The following is a 23,261-nucleotide window of genomic DNA, read 5'->3' as shown; positions in this document are numbered from 1 at the left end:
TATCCCTTCAAATTTCAAACAAGGTTTTCAATTGTTATAAAATATGCATTTACCATCTCAACCAGTTTTAACTGTACCACCCAATGGCATTAAGTACATTCAAACCCAGGACACTTTTCAGCCTGCACAATTGAAATTCTGTCCCCATTAAACAGATTCTCCATTCCTTCATGCCAGCCCCCAGCAACTATCAGTTTACCTTCTGCCTCTTATGACTACTCTAGGCACCTCAGAAAAGCAGATACCTGTACTTTTATGATTGATTTGCTTTCATTAACATAATGTCCTCAAGGTTCACTGATGTTACAGCATGTGTCAGAACTCCCTCCCTTTGCAAGACTGAATAGTATTCCACTGTATATACTGCCTATGTGCTCAGACGCTAAGTCACGTCCGACTCTTTGTAACCCCATAAGACTGAAACCAGCCAGGCTCCTCTGTCCATGGGATTCTCCAGGCAAGAATACTGGAGTGGGCTGCCATTTCTTCCTCCAGGGGATCTTCCCAACTCAGGGATCAAACCCACGTCTCTTGCGTTTCTTGCAATGGCAGGCAATTCTTTACTCCTGAGACACCTGGGAAGCCCATGTGTATACTGCTGTTTATCCATTCTTCCATCAACGGACACTTGGGTTGCTGCTATCTTTCAGCTACTATGAAGAGTGCTGTCATGAACATGTACACATACCTTCTCAAGACCCCGCTTTCAATTCTTTAGGCTACATACTGTGAAGTGGGTCATAGAGTAATTCTACTTTTAATTTTCTGAGGAAGTGACATACTGTTTTCCATAGCAGCTGCACCATTTTATGTCCCCACCAACAGCGCACAGGCTTCCAATTTCGCCACATCTTCACCGACACTTGCTATTTTCTGGTTTTTGACAGTAGCCATTGCGATGCGTGAGACCAAACAAGTTCTCCATCAGGTGATTTAATCTTTTTATATAAGATATAAAAGACAGACTAGAATAATGAGTCCCATGGTCCCAAGATTCAACCACTACAATTACCAACACAGTGCCAGTCTTGTTTGATTTATACATTCCCATTCCTACCACAAATTTCAAATATTCTGAAATGAATCCCAGACATTATATTAAATCCACCCTTCAATACTTCAACATATATCTCTAAAAGATAATGACTCTTTTGGAAACTAACCATAATGGCACTATCATCTAAAAATTCACAGTAATTAATGTCAAATATCCAGTCAGGATTCAAACTTATCTGTTTTGGTGTATCAAATAATTTGGCTTGGTACATCTCTCTGTGATGTGTCATTGTGAACAGTACTTTGATCACCCTTAAACAATAATGCTTCAATGGTTTCCACAACATCCCAATTTTTGTTTCACCATCGAGCATGTTTATTAAGTATGCTTTTTGTAGATGTTCTTTATCAGTTGAGAGAGCTCCTCTCTATTCCTAACTTGCTGGATTTTCTATCGTGAATGGGTGTGGGATTCTGTCAAATGCTATTGCTGCATTAACTGATACGACCATGTGATTTTATGAATTTTCTTTAACCTGCTAATATGATGGTTACTGATTTTTTAAATGATGAAACAGCCTTGTGCATGTAGAATAAATCCCATTTGGTCATTGTGCAAAATTCTTTTCGTATATCACTGGATTTGATTTGCTGCTGTTGTATTGAGGACTTTTATTTTGTATTTGTTGGTATTTATTTAGGGCTTCCCCGGTGGCTCAGATGGTAAAGAATCCATCTGCAATGTGGGAAACCAGGGTTCGATCCCTGGGTTGGGAAGATCCCCTGGAGGAGGGCATGGCAATCCACTCCAGTATTCTTGCCTGGAGAATACCCATGGACAGAGGAGCCTGGTGGGCTACAGTCCATAGGGTCGCAAAGAGTTGGACACGACTGAGCAACTAAGCACACAGCACACACACTGAGATTGTCAAATATGAAAACACACGACACACGGCAGGAGGTTTTAGGGGCCTCAAATGCCCATTGACACCAGTCCAGGTAAGAATCACTATTCCCAAACACAGTGAAATCTCTATTAGCTGGCCCTCAGAAACCTGGCATCTTCCCCTTGCACCTCAATGTAACTGGAAATCAAACTGTAAAATTACGTTTCTTATGTGCATGTGGTTCTCAAATTGTACTTGTATTTCATGGTCTTCCACAGCAACACCTTACCAGTTCATGGAGACTTCCTCATTGACCCTGGGAGAGAGCCAGGGAAGAAATAACAAATTAGGAAAGATACTGTTGCTGCATTTTTAAAGTATGTAAAGGTTAATGACACAGAAAGGCTGAAGGCAACAAAGAAGTTAATTTGAAGCTGAAAAGATAGTCTGCTTTGAATAATGGTGAGGAGTCCAACTGATAAAGATAGAAGCCTTACACATTTATTGAGAATAACTTTAAAAATAACTTCCAAGAGGACTGCTTCCATCTTGTCCCCCTAATTAATTTTATAGAAGGGCATCTTTGTTACACTAGTCAAGAGGTTACTTAAGTAAACATTCTTTTTTTTTTTTTTTTTAAGTAAACATTCTTAACTTCACTGTTAGCAGAAAGAGGCAAAGGAAACTGAGTGGGTGGGTGGGCAGATGGATCCACAAGCAATAGAATAAGGATTTCCTTCTTCAAATAAGTTCCAGGTCTGCTCTACAGATGAGTCTGTGACAATCTACTTGTACCATCCACAGCACAGTATAATTACTGATCCAAAGTCATCCAGGGAGTTATTTAGCATATTTAATTCACTACTACAGGAAAACGTGGACATTTTAAAGTAGCCTCTAATAAAAATTTTTTTTAACATTTAAGAAGGCTACTGAGGGACTTTCCTGGTAGTCCAGCGGCTAAGACTCCGCACTCCCAATGCAGGGGGCCCAGGTTTGATCACTGGTCAGGGAACTAGATCCCACAGGCTGCCACTAACAGTTTGCATGCTACAACTATCGATCCCAGTGCAGAAAAATAAATAAATATTTTTTTAAAAAACAAACAAAAACCCTTTAAAATTTTTAAAAATTTTTTAAATAAAGAGGCTACCTACCCTTCAGTTATCCATCATCTCATTTTTTTAACACTCAAATTTCCACAGTACGTTGTATTTAACTCTCCAAAGTAATAATTAGCAAGTCTAACTGTAATGCCTGTGTTCCACGGTTAGTCTCCTGAGCTCCGTGGATGCTCTCTCCCGTGGTAACTGAGACCCTCTTGTGAATGTCACAAATGTGATGCGGCAACCACTCCAGTGTGGGAGCCTCATGTCCAGCTGCAACATGGCTTCCAACAGCAAAAGCCCTTGCCCAACTCCTCCGGAAGTTCTAGGTGATAGGCAAGGAGCACGGGGCAGACAGTCTTTAAACTTCTGGGAAGCAGGGGCGAGGTCTCCTTCAGGGTTTGCACTGGGAAGCGACAAGGCAGAAGTGCTCCAGGCTCACAGGATTCCTCTAGAGACCTGGTCATGAAAACTCCACAACCACCTGGCCCCTGTGCTGGGAGCCCTCCCCTCAGCTATAGCCTCCCTGGGAACGGAGGAGGCACCTGGCCCCAGTCCCACAAGACCCCACAGTGATGCACGAGGGTGGTCTGCAGGCTGACATCCCCAGGAAGCCTAGGGATCTTCTCTGACCAACACGGTGGGCACTCAGGTTAGGCTGAGGGGGCCCTATGAGCTTTCCTTGTGCTCTGTTTTCTCTGGTAGTGGCTGTCTGTGCATGAATACTGAGATATCTCAGAACGCAGCCTTGGGAGGCAAAGAAGAGGTAGGAAACTGGAGGAGCTTATTAAAATTAGCATCCTACCAGAAGAGGGGAGCCCAAACCACAGAGGGCAAAGAATACACTGAATTCACATACTACAGCAGTGCTCTGTAACTGGGGTGTGGGGCAGAACCTTCTAGACCTGGTCTCCTGGGCCATGCCCTGGAGTCTGAGCCAGTCAGGCTGACCAGGAACCAGGCAGGTTGGAACCAGACATTCGCCCAGAAGTTCTGCTGTGCTCCCCAACAATGAATAGACATATCAGGCGAAGTTCATGAAGAGGCACTGGCAGAGTTCTCTTTAAGGGAAACTGGGCAATTCTCACTTGTGTTCTCTTAAATGCTTTCTTGCTCTCTGTTACACACCAACCCCCACCCCTCCCCGCCCAACCCTCACCACTATCCCCAGAAAGCCATTTTGTGAGACACCTGTCTTCAGCTTCATTCTTCTGGGATACTTATAACTGGTACCAACTACAGCCCCTGCTTTTGTTTCAGCACAAGAGCCCTCTTTAAGCAAAAGCATTTCATGCTTGACTCTATTCCCTGAAATGAGATGTACGGCAAGGCCATGCATTGATTTTCAGGTCACCCCACCGCCTTTCTGTACATGCAGTGCTGCATACTCATCTGCCTCACCCCATCCCCACCCCATCAGAGTGTTTCCAGATTTTCGTCTTCATTTGTACCAAATCCACACTTACCTACTCTAACTTTCCACCTTTCAGAACCCTTCTAGGACTAGTCTGACAAACTAATTTGAGCTGGGTGCAAATGAAGGATAATGACCAGATACCCACAACTGCATTTTGCAACATATTTCAATGATTTAATGTAAATGTAGGAATGAAGGTAAGAAACGCAGGCACCCTGCCAGGTGGTTGAAGAAAATATTTTTGGAACAGAGCCCTTGAAAGCCTCTCAGTTCATATCTTACGTGCATGGAAATTATTCAGAGTACATGTATTTTTATGCAGTTTTGTACAGAATTAGACAGATAGAATGACAGGAATAAATCTACTGCCAAACCACTCTTGGAGCGTTTCAAGTCATTGATATGTACATATCCATTTCTCAATTTACTCTTACAATGCAAGTCAATCAGGAATCTAGTTATGCAAAAAAGCACCTGCCATGAATTCCTTAAATTTCCTATTCTGCAATGTTATCAGGAAATACAGGCTGGGTTTGCCCTTTTCTTTCTTTTTTATCATCATCACACTTGTCTTGAATTAAAACAGGGCAGGGCGCTGTCCTGAATCATAACATAATAGTCCAGTGGTAGTTTCCAAGTTCTGCATGCTTTTTTAGTCTCCTGACCTTCATATACAATGGAAAACTTTATCATATATAGTTCAGAAAAGGCCACAGAATGTTCAAGACTTTGTGACATTCACTATCAATGCAATGTTCTTAACAGCTGTTACACAAAGTTCTGTTGTAACTTGACTGGAATTGTCTAATAAACCTGAGATACCTGATTGGGGAGGATAAATGTTTTTACATAAAAGTTTTACATTATTTAAAATATAGGGACTTCCCTGGCAGTCCAATGGTTAAGACTCAAGGCTTCCACTGCAGAGGGCACAAGTTCAATCCCTGGTCAAAAAACGAAGATCCCACATACCATGCAACATGGCCGGAAAAATAAAATAAACGTAAAGGTTTTGTGATCAACACAAAATATGAAACAGCTCAATCTTATTTTGCCACTGAGTCTCTCAAGAAGCACATTTATGTTAACAAAAGCAGACTCAACATAGTGATGAGAGAAAGTCCAAGACTGGGGAAGACATGAAGGAACAAACAAGGACGTAGTTTCCCCTAAGTTATTCTAGGTGTTTCAAACCCCAAGGCGTTGAAAACAGACTTGCAGAGAAAATAAGAGGTTGTGGACATATGCTATAGCCAATCTTTAAGGAATCTGTGAAGAATATGGTATCTGGTTCAAGACCTGGAAGAAAATGAACATTTTTAGCTATATTTCAGTAAGTCTGCACTGACCCTGGGCAAAATTCTAGATTGGTTTCTGTGCCTTTAGAGAAGAAAAGAAAATCACAAATAGCTGGTAACATTATTCACAAGAAGAGGTATTAAATAAACATTTTCTCTTTTGAGAGTTATTAGGAAAGTCACCAGAAAGCTAGAAAAATAACATCAGTTTCAAGTTATGAAGTGCCTTGATAAAAATTTTACTCAACTACGAGGCATTTGAATCTCTAAAAATAGTATATTAAACCTTGAAAAGCATTTAACGAGACCATTCCTCATTTCCTCATGACTGAGAACAAGATGGCAAGGTGGAAAACTGGATAGAAATAAAAGTGGGTGGACTTATAGTGACCATCCCAAAAGGTCACTGAAGAAATGCACCCCAGAAACCTGGACCAGACTCTGGTAACCCTTCGAAGGCTCATTCTCAGTTAGTGCTCTTTATCCTCCGTATCAAAGCGGAGAATCACACGAAGCTAGAATGGACACTTAGAAACGTGGAGTCAGGATTCAAAATTACCTGACAGTGTGGAGAGGCAGATCACGTGCAGCAAGAAGAAATACAATGGAGACGAACGTGAACACCAGCACCAGTGCACAGCATCTGGTCACAGTTCAGGACCAATGTGGAGGTTCCTGGGACTGGGGTTAATAAAGTAGGTATGAAGGGACAGCCAAGAAGCTTAGACAAGGGGTAGTGGCCACATGCCACTCCAACTCCACTCCTGTTGTGTGGAACTCTATTAAACCTTCTGCCCCATCTAAAAGGTGGTGTCGACACCAGGGAGCACCCAAAGAGAAAGTAACCAGGCAGGCTGGCAGAAACAAGCTGGTACATAAAAAGCCGGTATAGGGAGGGAAGGAAAGAAGAAGGGATGGTAACTTCCTTTGTGGGTGGGGATGCAGAATGGTTCAGCCACTGGTTTGGCAGTTCCTCAATAAATTACACATAGGATTACTGTATGACCTAATAATCCCACTCCTAGGTATATACTCCAAAGAATTTAAAACTCAAATACAAACTCAAACAATTACCCATATGTGAATATTCATAGCAGCACTATTCATGACAGCTGACAGCTGCAAACAACCCAAAATGTCCATCAACAGATGAATGGATAAATAAACTGTGCTATATACACATGGGGGAATATTACTTGGCCAAAAAAAGGAACGAAGTACTGATATATGCTGCAATGGGAACAAATGTCAAAAACATTAAGAAGTCATACATAAAAGGTCTCATACTGTATGACTCCACTTACATGAAATATTCAGAATAATTAAATCCACAGAAAGCACAGAAGCGGTTGCTAGGGCCTTGGGGGAGAGGGGGAGGGAGTCACTGCTTAAAGGGTATGCGGTTTCCTTTTGGGTAGTGAAATGTTTTGGAACTACGCAGAGGTGGTGGCTGAACATCACTGTGAATATTCTAAATGCCACTGAACTACACACTTTAAAACATTATGTTGAGTGACTTCCTTGGCAGTCCAGTGGCTAAGACTCTGAGCTCCTAATGCAGGGGGCTTGGGTTCAATCCCTGGACAAGGAACTATTAATAGATCCCATAAGCTGCAACTAAGACCTGGCACAGCCAAATAAGTAATTTTTTAAATTAAAAAAAAAAATTTAATTTTATAAAAACTATAGAGAAGTAAAAGGATGAGTGGTTGGTTGCTAGGAGTTCAGGGAGCAGGAGGAATGAACAGATGAGCACACAGATGGAGGACAATGAAAGTACTCTGTACGATACCACAGTGGTAGAGACCTGTCACTATACATTTGTCAAAACCATGGAACACACATGTGTGAACCTGAAACTCTGGACCTGGTGAGGACATATCAAAGTTCTTCAACTGAATAGCAATATTGGGGGAAAGTGTGCATGTGTGGGGTGGGGGCATATGGAAATTCTCTATACTTTGCATTCAATTTTGCTGTGAACTTAAAACTGATCTAAAAAACAAGTTTATTAATTTGTTATTTTTTGAATGCAATGGATTCTCGAAGCATCTTAACATTTATTTGATTCTACCCTTCTAAGTAGATCCATGTTTCCTAAATGTATACACCACAAGGGTCCCTGTAAACTATAGGGGAGATGCAGGATATTTTAAATTTGAGGGAAATGTGACACTTTAAGTCTGTCAGGTAGAGACAAGCTGCTGCTGTGCTGTGCTTAGTTGCTCGGTTGTGTCCAGCTCTCTGCAATCCCATGGACTGCAGTCCGCCAGGCTCCTCTGTCCATGGGATTCTCTAGGCAAGAATACTGGAGTGGGTTGCCATGCCCTCCTCCATGGGATCTTCCCAACCCAGAGATCAAACCTAGGTCTCCCGCATTGCGGGTAGATTATTTTACCGTCTGAGCCACCAGGGAAGCCCAGACCAGCTGCTAGTTTGGGGTAGTTCATAGCTCAACAGCAGACTGCACTGCATTCCTTTTGATGGTGTCATAGCTTTGCAAGGCTGAGTTTTCAGCAGTTGCTGTGATCCAAAGAAGTGTCCTGGGAAAATTAATATGGAACAGAGAAGAGGGCGTCAGTGTCCGATCACACTCCAGCTTTGAGAAGCTGTGCCCTGCTCGACAGGAGCACACAGTCCATTAGTAAGTTCCTGGAATTATTTTAAGATGAATTAAAAGTATTATTATTTTTTTCTTTCAATTTCTCTGTATTTTTTTCAAACTGCTACTATGCTGTTAGGATATAAATGTTAGATGCTGGGATGTAAATATTAAGCTGGTTGGACCTAAGCTAATTAAAAAGAATTGTTGGGCATTTCTTTTGGCTCTGTGAAAAGATTACTGAGGCACCAAGGTCCTGTGGGCAGAGACGGGCTGGAGGGGCTCTGGAGCAGACAATGAACACAGATACACTCAGGACATGTGTTAAGGCTAACAACCCTGTAAGGTAGATACTATTACTCCCTTTCACAGAGGGAAAAAATGAGGCACAGAGAGGTTATGGAAGCTGTTGGTGAACACCCAGAAAGCGAGCAGCAGAGCTGGGATGTGAACCCAGGAATCTGGCTACAGAGTCCATGTTCTTCTCCATTCCATGGCACTTACAGAGGGCCAGCACTTCTGTGGAGAGGAAGAGGCAGAGCTGAGATCAAGGTTGTTGTTCAGCCGCTAGTGAAAGAAAGTGAAAGTCGCTCAGTCCTGTCTGACTCTTTCTACTGCAAATTCTCTAGGAATTCTCTAGGCCAGCAGAATATTGGAGTGGGTAATTGTTCCCTTCTCCAGGGGATCTTCCCAACCCAGGGACTGAACCCAGGTCTCCCGCATGGCAGGCGGATTCTTTACCAGCTGAGCCACCAGGAAAGCCCAAGAATACTGCAGTGGGTAGCCTATTCCTTCTCCAGTGGATCTTCCCAACCCAGGAATCGAACCTGGGTTTCCTGCATTGCAGGCAGATTCTTTACCAGCTGAGCTACCAGGGAAGCCCCAGTAGCTAAGTTGTGTCCAATTTAGTTGCTAAGTCGTGTCCAACTCTTTTTCGACCGTTTGGACTGTAGCTTGCCAGGTTCCTCTGTCCATGGGATCTCCCAGGCAAGAATATTGGAGTGGATTGCCATTTCCTTTTCCAGGGGATCTTCCTAACTCAGGGATCGAACCCATGTCTCCTGCATTGTCAGGTGGGTTCTTCACCACTGAGCCACCAGGGAAGCCCTAAGACCAAGGACTTTCTGACAGTGAAAACTGCCCTCCAAAATGGAAGACGCTCTCTGATTAGATGACTTCCAGTGTGGACTGGCCAACTAGCACCAGTGCTCAGAGAGCATTACATCCAAAGTTTCACAACACCATTTCTAAAGCTCTTGTCAACTCCAAAACTGATTTGAGCACAGTGTGAAGACTTCTGAGATACTCGCATAAAAACAAGCGCTACAGAATTTAAGAGTACAAATTTATGTCAATACAATGTACCTTCCTTCAGAATTTTTAATACTCCAATTTCATCATCTTTCCTGACTCAACTGCACGTGAAAAGTTCGTAACAAGTCACCCAGATGTATGCTTCCTGAATATTATTTATTACAGAAAGGAACGGGGTTAAAGATACTCTCAACTGGTCTCCACTATGTTTCCTACTTTTCACATTCTGAGCTATAAAAAGATTATACTGACAACAATAACAACGTCACTTGTTTCCTCTATGGGAAAATGGGCTGACTGAACTAAAATGATTTCTAAAACCACTTCCTTTCTAGAATTCTAGCCATACTAATTCAGAAAGTAATCTTTTAGATAGATAAGGAGTTTTTTTTTTAATTTAGTGGTTTAAAAATACAAATACTTAATGTTCCAATGCAATGATATCCAGGTAACCAGTTATTTAAGTGGGAAGACAAATTGTGAGATTTCAAAAGTAAAGGACTTTATCATAAACGCGGAGAAAGGATTAGATGACCTCTCAAGGGGAAATCAAATTTATGGAATGTAGACTAGCTGAGAACTAGCTCACTGGCCATCTGTGGGAAATGCCAAAACAAACAAACAAACAGTCATTCCCCACCTAGACAAACAGAACACGTACACACCAATGCACAACTTACTTCAGATTCTGAGAACACCCCAAAAGATTTTTCAGGAAAGTAAAGCAAGCAGACTTCTCTTATTGTGGAAGTTACAAAAACATTTTTACAATGGTATCAGTCATTTTAAAGTCTCAAAAGGCCCATATTGTAAGGAAAAACAAAGACATTAACCTTTCAGTTTAAGTATTGAACTTTTTTTTTTAAAAGACAAGTTTTCCCCAGATTTCATCTAGAAAACATTGAGTAATTATACACTACCAAAGAAAAATCCTAATAAACCTGATTTTTAACATGTACTCATACTTTATCACCCATTCTTGCCTTCTCCCTCATTAAAAACATGTCCCATAGTGAACATAGAAAACCAAAGGAATAATCCATAAACATGCAAGAGCTGGACTGATAAAACGGAGGGCACTGACTGCCCACTTCTAAGGGTCCCTCTGGCAGCAGAACGTGCTGCAACAATAGGCAAAGCCAGTCTATAATGAGGGCCATTAAGTCCTGTCTTCCCCAGTCAAGAAAGCAAGTGACAATGTAAATAAGAGGAAGACATGATTATAGGATGGAGAAGGAAATGACAACCCACTCCAGTTGCCTGGGAAATCCCACAGACAGAGGAGCCTGGCGGCCTACAGTCCATGGGGTTCCCGAAGAGTCAGACATGACTTAGCAACTAAACAACAACAAATAATTACAGGAATAAGTGAATTAACCCTAATTTCTCTCCTTTTTTAAGTAAATCACTTGCAAGCTTTGCTTTGCTGCTTCAACTACTACTTAGAAGCAGAGTTCTGGTGACTCAGTCCCCAGCTGCATTTCAACATCAACCACTGCCCCAGGGCACCAATTGTTAGAACTTGGTGGGAAGACTCCTGTGGGGAAAGTAAAGCAAGCAGACTTCTCTTATTGTGGAAGTTACAAAAACATTTTTACATGTGGGGGGAGGGGGTCCCCAAGACCCTCTAAGGGTCTCCTCACAAAGTCTCCCTTTTGCAGCTACACGTCTCGTGAGGCCGAATTTTCTTCACCTACTTCAACCAAACAACAGATAGCAACAAGTTGAATGCAGAATCCTCCTGCCTTCTCTTAAACCCATGGAAAGGGATTAACAAAAATATAAAGCAATGCCAGTCTTCCTAGTAAACTGCTTTTTGTTTTGAAATATGGAGGGTTTTTGTTTTTGTCTTTTGTTTTTAATTTGGGCATATGCAGCATATGGGGATTTCATTATTTCCCCAACGAGGGATCAACCCCATGGCCCCTGCAGTGGCAGCAGAGTCCTAACCACTGGACTATCAGGGAATATGCAGGTATTTTTTTATCAAAAATATGTTGTTACCATCTAATGGGCTGTTACTGCTATTTTAAACAAATTAACAATTAAACATTTTAATATTAATAGGTTCTCAGTTTAATTTCTGATAGAGTGAATATTGAGAGATAAAACCCACATAAACACAAGTTCTTGGAGGTCCTCAATACTTTTTGAGAGCATGGGGCTCCTGAGCCCAGTCTGGAAATCCTAAAGGACTAGTTAAGTAGATCCTACCACAGCCCGCTAATGGACTATTACAGCCACCATACCTGAGACAAATGTTTAATGAATGACACTGAAAAAGTTATAAAATACGCTGTATAAAATCAACTCATTTCTTTACAATTTTGACTTACGTAGATAATTTTCTATAAGAGAAATAAAAAAATCTAGAGATAGACACAGAAGTGTTAAGACTAAGGATCTCACAAAGGTAGTATTTTAGGTCATTTTACCTTTTTCCTTTTTGTACTAAATTGTATTATGGGGGGGGGGGGGGGGCAGAATTTGGAGCAGCATTTCCCAGAGTGTGTACCATGCAACACCAGTGCCGCAACAGGCTCCAGAAGAGTTCGTGTTCTACTTAGTTGGATAAATGTTGATTATACCCGGGCTCAGTAATTCCGCAACACACATGATGGTACTAAAAGTTCCAAGAAGTCATACAGTAATGAAACGTGTTTAACTGCATGTCCCAAACTCAGGTGACCAACAAACCCTTTGGCTTCCCTGGTGGCTCAGAAGGTAAATCTGCCTGCAATGTGGGAGATCCAGATTTGATCCCTGGGTCGGGAAGATCCCCTGGAGAAGGAAATGGCAACCCGCTCTAGTATTCTTGCCTGGAGAATTCCATGGACAGAAGAGCCTGGCTGGCTAGTTCATGGGGTCAAAAAGAGTCGGTCACGACTGAGCGACTAACACTCACTCACTTAACACCTATCCATATACCATCCTTAGGGAAATGCTGCCTCAGAGATCAACTTATCCTATATAACAATTCAAGGAGGAAGCCCATCCTTTAGCATTTACTGTCAGAAGTCACCTTTATTCAGAAGGGATGACCTCCAGAAATGACACCTAAAAACTCCAATTGAGAATTTGGGGAGTTATGTCAAGCACATTTTTTTTTACATTTGCTTTAGTAAAATAATTTTATGAAGCCATAAATTTAATTCATATATATTCAGGAACCTGGAAAATTCAAGAAAAGTTTTCAATAGCACTTTCCCCCCCCCTTTTTTTTTTGGACCTTGCCACAGCATGTGGGATCTTAGTTCCCTGACCAGGGATGGAATCCACACACCATGCCTCGGAAGTGTGGCGTCTTTACCACTGAACCACCAGGGAAGTCCTTTAAATAGCAATTCTTAAGTAAAATTTTCCTTGATGAAAACATTCAGTACATTGGAGCAAATGACACACACCAATAAGTACTCTCCTGAGAGAATGACCTGCACAAACAGGCATTCCCCACGTGGCTGACATGCCACCCGAGGGTCCTGCACCCCAGCCACCCAGGCAGGGCTGCCACCTGGTCCCGGGGGTCTGCTGGCAGCCTGCCTCTCCTCCCTTCTGTTGCCTCTTTTCCTTTTCAGGACACGGTGAACAGGCCACACTCCCTCCTTTTCCTCTCACTCGGATCCTCAGGCTCCTCTGTCCTTCTCGACCTTTCTCTTCCTTCTGGGCTCTTCCATCCAGGCCTGAGCCAACATGTCTCACATTCTCTGAAGCTATCTACAACTTTAAGACCTGTGTACCACAAAACATGAACTAGCACTTCACTGTTAATTAATGATTAATATTGTAATATATAACATATTATAATGGTGAATGTGTGTGATGTGTGTTACTGCCAATTTGCTTGATTTTCACTCGTTCTGGATTAAACCAGTTTCTGACCATCACTTTTGGAGTTTTAAGGAGTTTGTAACAATGTATCCATGGAAAAACATAATCCAAATTCCAATTTATATTCCTAATAAAGCAATCACCGACTCGATGGACATGAGTTTGAGTAAACTCCAGGAGGTGGTGATGGACAGGGAGGCCTGGCATGCTGTGATTTGTGGGGTCGCAAAGAGTCGGACACGACTGAGCGACTAAACTGAACTGAATAAAGCAATATGAATTGCTTTTTCAGGTTATCTGGGAATCAGAAATGGATCCCAGGAAACAATACATCAAGACAAAGCTGGGTGAAGGCAGCCGAAAAACAGGCACTGGAAGACAGCATGGAGCTGGGGGTGGGGGTAGGCAGACAAGGAGCCTCACCTGGGCTGAGTTCAGCCGACCCAGGCAATCCACATTTGGAGAAGTAAAACGTGCCTGAGAGTTTGGGCAGACAAGACCTAAATCTGACGGGTTAGACACGGGTTAACTTTTGTTGGCCACCAATGGGAGATTTCCTCCGATGTCAGGGTTCCACCACTGCCCACCGCACTGGCCTGCCTCTGTTACCCTGTCTGTTACCTGGGTTTCCAAAGATGAGCAAGTACAGTCACGACTGCTCTGCTCCAAGGCAAAGCTTTGGCCCCAAATACCTGTCGGCTCTCCTGCACCCAAGTTGAGTTTTCAGACAAAACAGAAACGTCAGGAAACATTTAGCCTTCTCCCTTTAGGCTTAAACAACCAAAACCTGGCCTGAGTGGCCTGTGTTTGCTTTCTCATTGGCCCTGGCTTCACTCTGTTCATCAGCACTGAAAACCACGTAAGCAAACACCATTTTAATAGAAAAGAAAAAAATGCAAGGAAGACATACTTGCCTTATGCACTGCTTTTTTGAAGTAGTAATAAACACAGCAAACCTTTCAATACTCAGAAAGGACTAACTCTAGAAAAAATGGGGTTAATAAACTCTATCAAATGAATAAATAAATATATATTAATTACTGGCATTTATGACCTTTCTAAAACATTTCATCAAACAAGTATTAATATTGCAGTTATTATTAATTGAAGTCACCATTGGGGGAAAGGCGAGACTATGTTATTAAATTATTCTACTGGTACATCTTCCTCCAAATAGAAAAGGTTTTTAAAATGTCAAATTTCATATGAAAAAGCATTTAATTCATTTTCCATTCTAGGCTTTGAATGTTTCTAAAATACTTGTAAGCTGCTTCTTTTAATTAGGCAGGAGGAGGCTTCATACACTTGGGCATGGACTTTTGAAAACCCCTGCCAAATACAAGGGCTGTATTCAGGAATCATGGGTAGATATTAACGGATATTTACAAGCAACTCAGAAGCAAGATCAGAACACTGCCAGTTCGGGGCTTTGTAATTCAGGCTGAGGAATTATCAAGGGACCCTCCCATTAACCCAGCACTAGCAGAGGAGGTGCTCAAAGGCTGGGAATGGCCACTGCCCACCTCTCAAGCCTCCCCACCGTTCTCTGTAATAGTGGTCCAAAGTGAGAGCGGCTTGGGGAGAAAATTAAATTCAAGCCAGTGCATTCTGCTCTTTACCAGCCACTCTGATAAACGTTTGAAACACAAGGCAAAAAAAAAAAAAGATTAGGGATTATCCAAGAATTTTAATTATTTCTGTTATCCTTGCTACTAATTCTGTGAGTAATAGGAAACTGGCATGAATTAGTTATGGCTTTTTCAAGGTAAACATAATCTGCTTGACGCAAAGGGCTTTAATCCTGCAAATCAAAAGCGGCCCTATTCCTCAATTAGCATCTACTGCCGATGAGCTCTGTGAACCGAGCATAGTCTGCCCTTCACCAGGTGCTGGGCATGGCAGAGTGTGCAGCCTCCACCCTGAGGCCACCAGGGAATAAAAGTCTTCGGCAGGGGTATGGGGGTGGGGGTGGGCCATCAGTGGGGAGGTGCCACCCGGGAGGGGTGGGGCTTCATCTGAGAGGGTGCCCAGAGGACCAAGGGCTCTGGCTAAAATCTTAGTCTCAGGACCACATTCAATGAATACTCTGGCTATATTAATTCTATCAATACTTAGGGCCGGTTTCCTGGGCATGCTGGGCCCCATGCTTGGTTTAATGCTCTGCTGCCATCTTGAAACTCCTAATAGTGTTTGAACAAAGGAGGCCCACATTTCGATTACGCAGCTGATCCCATCAATATTCATCATTAACTACATCTTAAATATACAAAATTAAATGTGACTGGATTCTGCCTTTCAAATGGAATACATTTTGCTCTTTAAAAGCCACTTAATAGACAACCTCATGCAAATCATTCTCAAGTTTTACACTATCTACAATTTAAGTTTATGACCTTCATTTTTTTTTCCTTGGCAGTTCTTAAAATGAAAGCACTCTATTAATATTTTTAAGATTTAGGAAGAACTCAGAATAAACGCATCTTCACTATACATTAAGTAGGTATTAGAGAAAGATGACATTCATTTTTACTGTTTAAAAATTCACTTTCAATCTAAAGACACTTCTAAGTGTTTTATACTATAATTGAAGACTAGGTATATCATGAATAGTTTAAAGAATAAATCAAAGGACCAAACTAATTTACTTTAACAGTACTTTCTGGGCAATCAAATCCAGGCAATGAAAAGGTAACGAAGAAACCTCGTTTTCTAAACTAGTCACAGTTTAAGAATTCTAGTTGTTCCTTAGACATCCTTAGAATTTCATAAAGCCCAGCCTTAGCTATCTACTCTGCTTGTGACGGGGTGTCCCCCATCACTGGGTTGGCAGCACTGTATTGTACTAGCTCACTTCTCAGATCACAGGCAGAAAGGGCAGGTGGGGGGTGGGGCACAGCTTGGGAAGCTGGGGTGTGGATACTAGGTTACATTTGCTCTCAGTCTGGGTGTCTGCAGAGGCTTCAAGGACTGGTGAGATTCTGTCCTAAGGAGAGTTGATTTAAGTACCAAACAATGCTTTGAAGAAAACGGGTGCTTTGTGAGCCAGTGAGTGCCTAGGCTGGATGATCAATTTTCAGGGACGTGTAAAGAATCATCTGTCTTATAGAGACGGCTACTTGAGTTTCTGCATGCTGGTAGCTCAGATGGTAAACAATCTGCCTGCAATGCAGGAGACCTGGGTTCGATCCCTGGGACCGTGAAGATCCCCTGGAGAAGGAAATGGGTGCCTACTCCAGTATTCCTGCCTGGAGAATCCATGGACAGAGAAGCCTGGCAGACTACAGTCCATGGGTTCGCAAAGAGTCGGAGAAGACTGAGCAACCGACACTTTCACTTTTTTTCTCCTTGAGGGCAGAGGACCAGAATGATATGGGAGATGGAAGGAGAGAAGGAGCAAGCTGGTTGGATGAAATGCCAATTTATCCTGAGTGGAGCAAAAAAACTCAGCAACTTAAAACTATCATAAGAAAACCCTGAGACAATTGTGAGATATTTATCTCCTTAGAAAGACACTCCTGGGAGTGATTACAGGGGTCAGGACTCAATGTAGAATGGTGTGGCAACTCTGGAAAACAGTTTGGTAGTTCCTCAAAATGCTAAACACAGAGTTAAAAAACTCAGTAATTCCACTCCAGTTATATACCCAAGAGAACTAAAAATATATGTCCACTCAAAAACCTGTATGTTCATAGCAGCATTATTCATAGTAGCTACAATGTGGAAAATAATGCAATGTCCATCAACTGAGGAATGGATATACAAAATGTAGTCTGTCCATACAGCATGGAATACTGTCTTAGTCTATCTGGGCCCTATAACAAAATATCATAGACTGGGTGGCCTATAATCAACAGAAATTTATTTATTACAGTCCTGGAGACTGGGAAACCCAAGATCAAGGTGCCAGCAGATTCAGGGTCTGGTGAGTGCCCACCTCCTGGTTCACAGCCATCTTCTTGTTGTATCTGCCAGTAGCAGAAGGGGCCAGGGAGCTTTCTGGGGTCTCTTGTACAAGGGCATTGACCCCATTCATGAGAGCCCCACCCTCATGACCTAATCACTTCCCCAGAGACCCCACCTCAAAATACCATCACATTGGGGATTAGGTTTCAATAGTGTGTGAATTTTGGAGGGACACATACATTCAATCTATAGTAAATATTATTCAGCCTTAAGATGGAATGAGGCACTGATCCCCGCTATGATGTGGATAAACCCTGAAAACATCATGAATTGAAAGAAGCTAAGGCCATATGTTGTATGATTCCACAGACATGAAATGTCCAGAATAAAGACAGGCAGTAGATTACTGGTTGCCAGCAGGGGCCGGTGGTGGGGGGGGAGGGGGGGGATGGGGAAAAGGGGGAATTTGGAGTGACTGCTAAGGGCTTTCATCACTTCTTTTTATGATGATGAAAATGTGCTGAAAGTAGATACTACTGGTGATGGTTGCACAACTGGTAAATATACTAAAATCATCAAACTGTATACTTCAAAAGGGTGAATATTATAGTATGTGTCAATAAACCTGCTTTTTCCCCCCAAGTTTTTATTGAAGTTGTTACAGTATTATTTCTGTGTTAAGTTTTTGGGTTTTTGGCCACAAGGAACGTGGGATCCAAGTTCTCCAACCAGGGACCAAAGCTGCAGCCCCTGCATTGGAAATAAACCTGTTTTAAAAATGAAGAGAGAGCGAATGCAGGAAAAGTCTTCTTTTGCCCTAAAACAATAAGTTCCAGAAAGTACAGATCAAAGTAGACTTGAAGAGTGGCAGACTTGACAGAAGTTCTTGTCCTGAGAGAATTATGGTCCGAAACATATTTATGCCTGACCAAAGGTGAAAAAAGAAAAACACGATTCTTCCCCTACTGTGCTACTGCATACCTCGTACTGGGGTTCTGGAATGGAAGTTAACTTTCATATGTGTCTTACAGGTTTTTAAGATGTTCTAAATTCAGTTACTTTGAAGCAACTGAATCTTCCCATAGAATTTTAAAAGTAAAAAAAAGCCTTAGCAACCAATCTTGTGGAAAACTTTAATCTAATAATAATATCATCTTACAGCTAAGGGAGAAAATGAACAAAAATAGCCTTAAAGCATAGGGAAGAATGGACTTATCACACAGGGGACAACTGGATGCTTTGCTCAAATCCTAGGCGATGGAGGCTCCACGGAAAAACCGACCCCTCGAATCAGGCTGATGTGTTGGCAGGGGGACCATCAGAGCCTAAAGGCTCCTAACTCTGGCCTTTGATAGCCTTTACTGGTGTTAAGATGTCGCTTCTGAGGGTTTGGTTTTTGTTGTTTTTTAACAGTGCAAGAACATGACACTGCATAAATCATTTCCACCCAACTCTGAACCCATTTACATTCCTGAGGCTCTACTAAAATCTGTATTTTATCACGAATCAGTATCTTAAATTTCAAGATACATTTCTTAAGTACCTCTGCTGTTACCAACTCATAACCACAGAAAAAGCAAGGTATATTTTTAAAACCCTAATGATCTAAAACCTCAATTAATCAGAACAAGTGAGAAATAACTCTTGATTTTTCAGAATAACCAAATATACTGTTTCAAACCTTAAAATGAAAACTCTATGCAAAAAAATTACATTTTATTGTCTTAGAAAATAATAATTCAATCACTTTTTTCATTTCTTAGAAATTTAACATCCCTCAGGTTCCTCATTTTAAACATCAAGAATTGGCTTAGTGGGACTTCCCTGGCGGGCCAGTGGTTGGGACTTTGCCTTCCAACACAGGGGGTGCAGGTTCGATCCCTGATCAGGGAGCAAAGATCCCACATGCACTGTGGCCAAAGCATACTATAACAAATTCAGTGAAGACTTTGAAGGCGGTCCACATCAAAAAAGACAAAAAAATTGGTTTAGTAAGCTTAACCAAGTCCTGAAACTAGTGTCGTGGAATTATAGCATTTTCCAATTTCATTAGGAAAATAATGTTATATTTCACAAAAATTCCAATTATTGGATTATATTCCTCATACCTAAGACTTAATTCACTGTTTTCTTTTTGGCTCAAAAATCAAATAGTACTGACCCACATAATATGTGATATGAATGCTTAAAATTTCCTTTTGAAAAAGAACTTCTAGGAAACTGCTTGGTTTTCTGCTTCTTTTCCTGAAAGTAGCATGCAGCCAAAAGCTAGGTTCCAGTCAACTGAGGGTTCCAGTTAACAGAGTCCTAGCTCTTAAATTGCAACACATTCAGAATCATTAATATTATTTCTTTAGTAGTTATAGGTATCATGTGAAATAAATATATTTACTTTCAGCAACAAAAATATTAAACTAAGCATAATATTTAAGTCTATGATAAACTTACTTTTCCTCAAAATTGCTTCTGAAAAGCAAGGTAACAAATTAAGAAACTGTTTTCCCAAAAAGGTGAGAATTACAGTATTTTTGAAACATGACCTTAACATGATAGCCAAAGAGTTACAGTCTACAAAGCTGTTTAATGATCTCATGTCCCAACACTGCAATGAATAGAATGAATCCTTGAAAAATTATCTACTAGTGAATTCTCTTATCCATGCTGTAGAATTCAAGTTCCTTTAGATTCTATGTCTATAATGCTTTTCTCAGCATTAAACATCTATGTCAGGTGAAAATCAGGATGTAAAAACACAGTGGTGCCTAAACCAAACATGACCGTGCATTCATTCACACAGCACTGAGTCCACTGAGTGCAGGTGATAGGATACACAGGTGAGTACCACAGACCACTTGGGGTGCGTGTTCCAGTGAGGAGAGACAGGCAATGAACAGAGTAAGTAAATAACAGAGCTTGTTAAGATGGGGTAAATGCCATGGAGAAGTAACAAGTGAAGCAGGGGAGGGAAGATTCAGGGGTTCAGAGAGATGAAATTTCAACCAGGATGGTTTGGTAAGCAGAACCTCTACTGGGAAGTCTGTGTGCAAATGGGAAAATAACAGTGCACGTTATTTATTTGGCTTTGAAATGCATTACAAGATTGCATTTGCTCTTATTTAGTATTCATATAAACTTTCTATTTTCTCTATTTCAGTTTTCTATTTCCTGATCATTGACAGACTGGAGAAGAAGGCAGGCAGCCTTGGGCATGCCAAGGAAATTTCTCCTAATTTTCTGGTTTACTTGATTTTTTTTTTTAAGAGAACTATAGCTACAATTAAAATGAAATTTAGGGTTCTCCATAAAACAATGAATAGTCAAAATGGAATTTATATTATAAACCTTACAGCAGCTTAGGTTATCTTCCTCCCATTGTTTTTAGAGGCAGCTAGAGTATGAACCAACAGCAGATCGCAGTGTCACACTGTCTGGCAGGATTAAGAATTCACGTATTAGCTGAAAAGATCATCTTTTAAAAAGAGCCCACAGAAGGTGTCTCCACAAATTGCCTGTTTACATACAAAATATGTTTCTGATAGCTCAAAAAGAAATCGTTTTATTTGCATTTCATGGAACACATTTTCTAACTGTAAGCTAGAAAAAGAAAAAACAAAAAACAGAACAACACAACAGAATAACTGAGGTTTAAAATGCTTTTATTTTGAAGACTAAGAATTCTTAAATACTAAAAATGCACCAAGAAATCTTATAGAAAGTTAGCAAATGACAAAGGACTCGAGTCCTCAACGTGTCTTTCATGTGAGATTTCTGTTAGTCCACCATAAAAACTATACTTGATAGTTGAAATCTTCAGCAATGCTAATAGGCTACTTAATTAGCCCATTGCTAATTCAATAATGAACAGTAAATGTAGATGAGTGGACACACTTAAGAAAAATGTGGAGTTTTAATAAGAAATATTATCACTGACTAAACTAAATACACTTGTTCCCCAAATATCCAATCCCAGCACATATTTTTAAGCTGTGTGGGTTTTCCCCAAGAGAAGCAAACTTTGACATTTTTTCTTGGATATATTAAACTTACAGACCTCCATCCCACATCTGGAAAGAACATTCCAAACTCAGCTTGATGTAACTTTTAAAGATCAAATTGAGAGCAATTAGATACTTAGTAACTGAGATCTGAATTTGACAGAGTCAACAGAATGTTAGAAATGAAATAAATAAAAGAATTCAAAGTTTATCATCCTCAATGTGACGAAAGGAACATAGAACAAAAGATGCATTTGCCTCTCCTGCCCTTTAATTTGTGAACACCATACTTCTCTTGATATGTCATGCCCAGAAAGAGAAAGTGAGATTTTTTTTTAAAAGCCTGGCTAAATTGAAATATGACCATTCCATCTGGGCTTCCATCAATCCTCCCTCCCTCCAATTTTTATTTAAAAAAACCATAAGCACAAATCTAAGTACTCTCTATAGACTACACCTAGATTACTTTGCTCCAAGGCCGAGAAAAATGTTTACCAATCCAAGATCCACTCCGAAGCATGTATCTGCAATGCGTAAGCTTTTCGTTGGCAAGATCAGTCAATATCACAAGGCGTGCAACATTTAAAAGGTTAAGTGGTTGAAGGTTAAAAAATAACAAAACAATCGATTCACTAACAAATATTTTTTTGTCAAGTAACCATGAAATAATTTCGACCCTAAGAAATCAAAGAGGGGTTTCTCCTTTTTGTATGGTGTAAATTACCGTCAGAAAAACTGCACCAATGTGTCGGGGGCGGGAGAGAGGAAGATTTCTAACACCGGGTGAGACCACGGTTGTAAACCTCATCACGATTTCACCTTTGGGTGAAAAGGTGGGAGGGGAGCCAAAAGTTTCAGCCTCTGCTCCTTTGAAAACAGACGTTGGTAAGACCCTGGACGGAGATGGAAAGGGGCGCAGATGCCGCGTCTGCGGTTGCAGCCGCAGATAATCGGGATCTGGGAAGGGATGCGGGGGAGTGGTTTCTTATGTAAGCATACACCAAAAATTGTGCATGCACCCCCAGCCTGATGCACATCTGAGCACACAACACAGGCACACGGCATCCCTCCCCAAGAATGCAGCCCCAGCTTGCGGGCGCTGCCGAGGAAGGCGGACCGATCCTTCGGCCTGTCCGCACGTTCCCCGCGATCCGTGCAGCCACCACCCGGACGTGGGTGCAATGCGGGCGGCCAGGGCCCCGGTGCGGCGCCCGAGACGGAACCTAGCTTCCCCCCGGCGCCTGCAACGCGCGCGCACGGCCTCCGGTGCCCCGACCCAGAGCCGCTCGCCTGGCCCCGACCCCTCGCTTTCCCACCCGGCTCCCGGCGCTCGTTCCCCGCGCCCCGACCCGGCCTCGGGGCTTACCTCGCGAGGCCCAGACCCCGCCGCTGCAGAGCAGCCCGGCCAGCAGCAGCCAGGCGGCCGGGGCCAGCGCGGGCGCAGGGCGGCGCAGCATCGCTCCGGCTCCCGGCGCCGCGGCCGGCCCGAGGCGGGAGCGGCAGGGACGCTCGTGGGGCGCCGAGCGGGGCTCTCGCGGCCCGGAGCCGGCTGCTTGCCGCCGCGGCGAGCACTGGGGTCCGAGGAGGAGCCGCCGCCGTGACGCTGGGCCGCGGGCGCCCTCCCCTCGGCGGAGGCAGCGCTTCGCTTGAGGCAGCGGCAGCAACTAAGATGGCGGCGGCGCTCTCTCTCGGGTCCGGCGAGGGTACCCGGCCGGGGGCGGGGTGGCGGCGGGAGGGGCGGGGAGGGGAGCGACGGCGAGGCGCGCGCGCGGCGGCCAGGGGAGCGCGCGGGGCGTGGGGTGGGGGCGGGGCGGGCGCGCCTCCGAGTGCGTCCGCGGGGTCGCGCCGAGAGACAAGCTCCCGAGAGGTTGGGAGAGTCCGGGGTTAGAGAGGGGGCTGCATCCCCCGCCCTAGT

The 23,261-nt window shown here is 42.5% G+C and overlaps 1 protein-coding gene across 6 annotated transcripts in view; it reads right to left on the bottom strand.

Moving 5' to 3' along the window:
* Nucleotides 1–23,020, bottom strand: part of CLSTN1 (calsyntenin 1) — a 76,029-nt gene extending 53,009 nt beyond the window's left edge. For 5 of the 6 annotated variants that reach the window (XM_070768257.1, XM_070768260.1, XM_070768258.1 and 2 more), the window contains exon 1: nucleotides 22,713–23,019. In XM_070768257.1, the coding sequence (XP_070624358.1) occupies nucleotides 22,713–22,803 (91 nt within the window). In that variant the 5' untranslated portion in view covers nucleotides 22,804–23,019. Of the gene's footprint in view, nucleotides 1–22,712 lie in introns of all 6 variants that reach the window. The other variant, XM_070768256.1, reaches the window with a different exon arrangement.
* Nucleotides 23,021–23,261: the final 241 nt, after the last annotated feature.

Source organism: Bos indicus, chromosome 16 (assembly GCF_029378745.1).
Source record: "Bos indicus isolate NIAB-ARS_2022 breed Sahiwal x Tharparkar chromosome 16, NIAB-ARS_B.indTharparkar_mat_pri_1.0, whole genome shotgun sequence".
In the NCBI taxonomy this organism is placed as follows: domain Eukaryota; kingdom Metazoa; phylum Chordata; class Mammalia; order Artiodactyla; family Bovidae; genus Bos; species Bos indicus.
The sequence above is the reverse complement of the archived record's forward strand: the minus strand, read 5'-3'. Positions and strand labels throughout refer to the sequence as shown.